Here is a 7819-nt window from a genome sequence, read left to right as displayed (position 1 = left end):
CCTTACAGCTTCTTAAACTGTTTCCCTCTGTTGCCGATGGAAAGCTTCACCCGCCTACTAAAGCTGTCTAATGAACGCTGGATTTCTTCTAGAGAAATGGAAGCTACTGAATTTGTTATTATTGTTCCATCATAACTTCTCTAGTAGTTTCTCTTGAAGCATAAACCATACACTTCAGCATCCCTAAAGGTTGAAACAGGTCCAAACAAGTCAGATCTGGAGAACGGGCGGGATAACCCGTCCTGTTGCACCCCGTCCTTTCCATTTACCAGGAAACTGTTCATTAAGCGAATTACAAATAGCGATAGCGTAATGTGAAGGGGCGCCATGTTGCTGCAGCTACATTCTTTGTCTAACTTCGTACGGAAGACACATAAGTAGGTTACGCAAGACATTGTTAAGGACATAATTATATATATCTATATTTACATTTCCTTCAAAGAAGTGGGAGTGAATTAATCTGTTTCCAATTATGCCAAACCAGGTGTTCAGAGTACAATATCGTTTTGTTTGTCTACTACACGCATGCAATGTAGATTTTATGGACCAATAAAACATGTTATGGTGATTCACCTTATGGTGAGTCAGCCGCTATTCTTCAAATTCCCGTGGGATTTGTAGAGGAGCCGCTAAAACATCGGCAGATTTTTCGCTTCTAACACATCACGCAATAGTCTTACCTTTGTTGTGATCGCAAAACACACTTCCGGTTTCTCAAGCACGATCTGTTAAGTTAGGGTACTGCAGTGAAGTTTTGATAACACTCACCAAAAACACATCAAACGCCTTTGCGCTGGTGGAAGCTATTTAAATAAATAAAATTAGAAACAAAACAAAATTACTGTAATTTTACGGTGAGTATGTTTCTGAAACTGAGTCCAACTGTTGCAGGAGAAACAAACATTAAAGATAGTGTTTCCTAGCTATCATTTGCTTGTTCGGTACTGAACTAGCTAGCTGTTTCAAAATAAGTACACCAGGTTAAGTTTCATAACAATATAAAAACCTGCATTATCTTATTGTTTACCAGAAGAACAGTGCAAACCAACTGACAAAAGTTTACGGTCAAATTCCAAAAAGCTATAAAACATAAGAGCATAAAAAAGGTAAAATTTCCAAGTATTCTTATCGACAGACATTGAAATTGGGCAAGTGGACTTCGTATTAGTGGATGATAAATTTAATGTTTGAGGATCTGTAACAATTTTGCGGGATTTATACCGATGTTGTTTAGATAGTGTTGATTGTTTGGATAAGATTGCTTGAAAACAAATAGAAGTAAATGAGTTGAAAATGTAATTTTTGCTTACCGAATCTGCTTTAGATAAAGCCAAAATTTGTATACAAACAAATTTATTTATTTATTCCCTTAACTTAGGTTTATTGCAAAATATACGGTTTATTCCATTTTTTTTAATTATAAGCAATTTTATTTGGAAATTTCAGAATTTGTTTGGAACTGAACTTCCTTTGTTAGTTTTTGGAAAGGTAGGTCCTCAAGTAATTTTGGGTAAATTTTGAGTTCCATAAGTTGTTGAATAAAGTAACAATATAAAACCTGATAACGCTGTTATTTTAGATTTTTAACACCCTGTACAATTAAAGCAAGACATTAAATTGATTAAATGGCCTGTGTCAAGAAATCTTTAACATGAGGTACCACACGTCCCACCGATACAAAAAAATTCCCAAAACAACCCCCACCAATTAAAAATAATTTTAACGAATTCTTTGGCCACAAAATAAGGGGGTACAGATGAAGCGGAGTTTCTATCTTCACTTATTATACAGCTAGAGTCAGTCCAGGTAGACCACTCTGTATAGCGTACACAAATGTACGTTACGTTTGTTTTTGTTGGAGTAGATAATCAATCAGCACTTACATCATTGAATCAACTTAATAAAGTGTTTAAAAATCGTCATTAAATATTGCTATACCTAATGATGTAATTACTGAATTATACAATAAAAACCTTCCAATTTGGATTGGAATAGGCCGTCTCCGAATAGGATCAATTACAATGTATGTATTTCTCAGCCGAACTAAAATCAAAGAGAGATGTAGATAATGAAAGGGACCATCAGACTCTTTTTTCTATCAAAATGATCATCGTCGCACACCACGCTGCTAATCATAAAGTATTCGTAAATCCACCCCCCCCCCTGTTGATTATAACTTTTTCAAGCTTCTTTCGATTTAACTGTTCCTTTTATGCTACTCCTAGATTTACGAGAAGTGCCAAAATTTCAGGCAGTAATATATTTTAAGGATGAATAAACTCTGATTATTACTACTTCATCCAATCCCCCCACCTTAACTCGACTAAGTAAATAAGCTAGACGATTCCCATTTGTGGTGGAAAAGTGGACATGCTAGTATATTCCACCTGTAAAAAGTTCCTGCCAAGAAGTCTAAGTTTGATGTTTAGAATAGCATTGCACCATGTCAGATACAAAACAATGCAGATCCCATTGGAGATTTAAAATGCTTTAATTTTGACTTGGTGAAATTAATATATCCTAAGCTATCACATTTTTCCAAGTTAATTTATGTCGAAAGTGATTTAGCTATCGTCCATCCAACAAGTCCAGTATATCTTGCAAGGTCATGCCCCTAGTGTCTGGGAGGACGAAGATCGTGAAGAACAGGGCAACGACACAGAAAAAAGCGAAAAGGAAGAAAGCAACATAGGGGCCGATGAGCTCGGAGATGTTGTTGAAGAACTTGGTCAGCAGAAAGGACAGGAACCATGCGAAGGACACGGTTACAGCGGATGCGATCGCCTTCACATTGGAGGGGAACATTTCCCCCATCACTGCGAATGCTAGTGGTCCAAACCCTAAAAATTAAAAAAATATTTTTAAACTGCTTAGAGAAACTCCATAAGTATTAGAATAGGCTACACTGTATGTAACCCAAGAGCAAAGTGTACAAACCTACCTTACATACCTTTACCCTTCCATCAATCATGTAATGTAATATTTTTTGACATATTGGACAAAAAGTCTCCAATTATGTTACATTCGTAATTTTGTATTTTATGTCCATAATACAATGTGCATTAAATATCATGCAGTACCATGTATTATTAGTTTTGCTTCTCCTGATTGTTACAGGACTTTCGGGTCTTTTAATGTACAACTTTAGGGAGCGTATCATCATGTAATATTGATTTTTAATATTTGTATGTAATTTTAATCATGCCATAGTTTTGACACCTGAAGAAGAGAGCAGATTCTAGTTTTAGAAAAGTAGTTTTACATATAACAATGGTAAATGTCCGAAATCCTTAATCCTAAATATGTATTAAGTAACAATAAAAACATTAAACATTTATTGTTGTAGGTGTACGGTTAACATAAGATTTAAATATATTGTTTATTCGCCATGTAGTCGTATGACACACTCATGCTCATTACAAAACTGTAATTTATTTATTACATTTTTTTAACAAAATCTTACCTTTTCTCTGCCCAAAAAAAGATTATTAAGAATCCAACAGTGGCTTCTCGAAACCATGTCATTGTCCGTGTCCGCCCGTCTAAACGATAACTCTGGTCTGGAAACTTCCTGGACTCTTGAAAATTGGTTCCTCTTGGACCAAAGAAATTTACTATTGATTTTAGGATCAAATTATCTATCTCTGCGTCTTTGCCATATCTTTTAATAGGAAGCATTGGAAACTAGAAACAGTATCCTCTTGGTACAAATAAAACATATACTGATTTTAAGATAAACAGTTTTAAGGCCAGTCAGTCTGTCTATCCGCATGCCCGTGTTTGCTCATAAACCTTGATAGAAGGTTTAGGAAACTTGAAACTTGGTACATAAAAGAAAATTATAACAGGTCCAACATTATAAATTACAATAACAACCTATAGTTAACTTTTTGAGATATTGGTATCCACTTACGATGATGAGGTCATAATATCAAATATTTTATTTTAGATTTGGTTAGAACTAATACAACCAGTTATTGACCTGTATTCTACTTACCCACGCTATATGTCAGTATATAGCCCACCAAACTGACGACAGGGAGCCAGCCGTAGGCGGACATGTCCACTTTCTGGTTAAAGTAGAAGTACACACCCAGTGCAACCTGTACATACGAGTGTCTGCTATAATAGTATTCAAATTATTGTTATAGAACTTCAATCCTCTGCATTACATTACATGTATACACGTTCAGTAATTATTGTGTCATTTTAAACATAAAAAATCCTAAATAGTGATATCAGTATTAGAGTAACCCGCATAAACATAGTCCCCAGGTGGTTGGTTTATCTGAACCCTTCTTCTACACTCAACGCTCAGCACTGTTGTCAGTTTTACGTGCATAAAAATTAATTACTTACTCGTCTCAACATTGCAAAAGAATATACGTAGGGTATATTCATCAGTTTTGCAGATCACATCTAAGAATATAGCGAAAGACACGTCATAGCGGTTGCCTGCAGCGTTTTGGCAATACTGCCCTTTGGTAACATATTGTATAATTGATTGTAGGAATATGTTAGGATTATATTCATACGAATAATGGCCTCCTTCCCTCTAGCAGATCGTTAAGCAGTTCACAACGAATACGCCTACAACCTATAATAAAGTAAAACTGGCATGAGTATAACGATTGGTTTCAATATAAAGAATAAATAGTTTAGGGCAGCCTTTACAAAAAAATGTCAACCTCTTAGTGAACAAATAATAAACATTAATATAACCCTTCTTGCAAAAATATATGACTGCTTATAAATAAAGCACAAAATTTGCGTTCTTGAAAAATAAAATGGAATAAATTCCGTATACATATAAATGACTTGTTTCCTTCCGTTAACAGCTATAAAACACATCAATTCAGTAATTTCTCCAAGGAAAACATATTTTGTGTCTCTGCTTATTTTAATGTAGCAAAGTCTACATTTTAACAGTGTATTAACAATGTTAACGATTATTTCACGTATATTTTTATATACAGGGTGAGTTTTTTAAAGTGATCCAATAGCTAACTTTTTAATTACACGACTTAGCACCACACTTTAAATTTGGAACTTGCTCAATTTTAAGTTTCACTCAGGGATACACTTTCAAATTTTTTTTGAAGATGGCCGCCATTTTCCAATATGGCGGTCAACTTTAAAATCTCTTATGGAACACCCTGTATTTTATGTTGTTTTTAGATTTCTACTCAACAAAATAATACATTTTTGCTTATGAGAGTTTTTCAATATCTCTAATGGTTCAGGAGCTACGTGGACTGGAAGTTTTCATAATGTTTGCCAATATGGCGGCCAACTTTAAAATATTTTATGGAACACCCTGTATTTTATGTTGTTTTTATATTCTACACTACAAAATAAGACATTTTTTGCATTTTAGAGTTTTTCTATATCTCTAATGGTTCAGGAGCTACGTGGACTGCAAGTTTTTATCATCAGTCCGAAAAAATCCGAAAAAATTGCAGTCCACGTAGCTCCTGAACCATTAGAGATATAGAAAAACTCTAAAATGCAAAAATGTCTTATTTTGTAGTGTAGAATATAAAAACAACATAAAATACAGGGTGTTCCATAAAATATTTTAAAGTTGGCCGCCATATTGGCAAACATTATGAAAACTTCCAGTCCACGTAGCTCCTGAACCATTAGAGATATTGAAAAACTCTCAAAAGCAAAAATGTATTATTTTGAAGGAAACAGGATTTTTTCGGACATTTGCCATCGTTCAGTGAAACAAGAAAACAGTAACACTACGTTTCGAGATCTGCAATCTGATCTCTTCTTCAGGTAAAGAACTAACCTATAGGCTACATAATTACAAACTAGGTTAAAATAAACAAATCTTACTAAAGCGTTGTGGCACGCCTAAGTCAGGAATCACAACCTACATGTTGTTGTCAACTTCACTAACACTAAAGACATGCACTTAATACAAAACTATACAAAACACTAATCATTAAAACTAAACTACGGAATACAGGTCACAATACGTCTTCACTCGTCTACTAACCACCTACGACTGACCAGAGGGACTAGCCAATGGCAATCGTGACGGCTGGCTAAAACAAGATGGCGGAAATACAAGGGAAGGGGAACAGGAATGGGCCCTTTCGTTATTATTGGTTCATGCGAGATGAACTTCTTAAAACCATATTGTGACTCCGCATTGGTTTATTACAAATATCCGACCCGTTGATACTTTTGGTTTTCCTCTTTAGTTCATTTTTTAGAATTGGCAACCAAAGCGGCCTAATCTCGACTGATGGTTGACTGATTGGTTGGTCTGCCAATTTAATGTATGTTGCCTCAATTAATTTCCTTTTGAAGAAATGTGGTTCCCGATGTATTATGTGTGGGCTTCATCCCAATTCATATGATGGTCTTCGGACCCAACAATGGTGTGCAATTTTTGACTTTTCTGTGAAACCCTTTCTCGTGTTTTTCTTTGTGTTCTTTTATTCTTACGTTTAGTGGTCTTTTTTGTCTCGCCTATGTATTCCCTATTGCAGCTACATTTTATACTGTAAAACACAGTTTTTGGAATCCTGTGTGCCATTTTTTGGTTTTGTTTTTTACGAGACTTTGTCCTAAGAGTTTTCTTGTTTTCTTTGTTTCACTGAACGATGGCAAATGTCCGAAAAAATCCTGTTTCCTTCACAAATCCTTCCATCGTCAAAAATAACCTTTAAACAAAGAATTGTATTATTTTGTTGAGTAGAATCTAAAAACAACATAAAATACAGGGTGTTCCATAAGAGATTTTAAAGTTGAACCGCCATATTGGAAAATGGCGGCCATCTTCAAAAAATTTGAAAGTGTATTCCTGAGTGAAACTTAAAATTGAGCAAGTTCCAAATTTTAAAGTGTGGTGCTAAGTCGTGTAATTAAAAAAGTTAGCTATTGGATCACTTTAAAAAACTCACCCTGTATAATACATTTCAAATAGCCTTAGGGAATAGTACACCACGCTGGTGCGCCAACTTTTGGAACACAATTTTTGGAAATTTGTATCTTACATCTTATTATTCTTCTGTTGAAAATTTTAATTAGGGTATATTATAGATGTGATGTCACCAATTGAAAAGTTTTGTATTTGAACCAATTACAGTGAATATGTATGTTGACCGATAATATTTTGAGCTGGACTTCTATTTACACTAGTTTCACCGCATATACAGTATTTTTCACACAGTCCCGTTATATATGTGCATTGCTAAATACGTAGATCGAGTTTCTTTTTTTGTTAATCTGAAGTTCTAGCCGGGAACCGTTTATCACCTACTTTAGGGAAGGGTTGAATGGTTATTTGTTAGCGTTTGAGGATACTATGCACAACCAGTGTTCGAATGCAGGTCCCTAGAGTGATAATCTGAGACACCGCCACTCAGCTACAAGTGGTGACGTTATTATTGTTAGTCATACTGTTATTTGACTAGAACAACAACATACTGGTTGCATAACCAAAGCTGTCTGGTTACCGATTAAATCACAAAGCTTTAGTATGAAAATTAGTGTAGAATAATTTTGAATGTTATGGGCTTGGATATATTGGTCCATAGAGCAACAGAGAATCAAACCTTAATGTTTTCGGTTTTGGGAGATGTAAAACGAGATTTCCCCGACCGACTCACAAGATTATACTGTGAGGCAATACTAAGGCAAGGACAAGAGTGTGTACTATACGAGGCAGCAAAACTACTGGGCACTGGGCAGGGCAAGAACGTAACCAGGAAAAAATAAAAAAAAATAAAAATATGGAGGGGGGTCTGGACAACTGATATTTTCCCGTAGCGGACAGAAAGTAAGGCCCCAATTTGTTCCT

At 35.1% G+C, this 7819-nt stretch overlaps 1 protein-coding gene across 1 annotated transcript in view; it reads right to left on the bottom strand.

The window, feature by feature from the left end:
- Positions 1–2467: 2467 nt before the first annotated feature.
- The window catches only part of LOC124361110, a 55802-nt gene continuing 50450 nt past the window's right edge, over positions 2468–7819 (bottom strand). Inside the window, exons 15-16 of the mRNA XM_046815146.1 lie at positions 3998–4103; positions 2468–2840 (exon numbers count right to left, since the gene is read on the bottom strand). Of these exons, the coding sequence (XP_046671102.1) occupies positions 2569–2840; positions 3998–4103 (378 nt within the window). The 3' untranslated portion in view covers positions 2468–2568. The remainder of the gene's footprint in view (positions 2841–3997; positions 4104–7819) is intronic.

Source organism: Homalodisca vitripennis, chromosome 4, assembly GCF_021130785.1.
Source record: "Homalodisca vitripennis isolate AUS2020 chromosome 4, UT_GWSS_2.1, whole genome shotgun sequence".
NCBI lineage: Eukaryota > Metazoa > Arthropoda > Insecta > Hemiptera > Cicadellidae > Homalodisca > Homalodisca vitripennis.
This window is presented reverse-complemented; position numbering and strand designations above follow the sequence as displayed.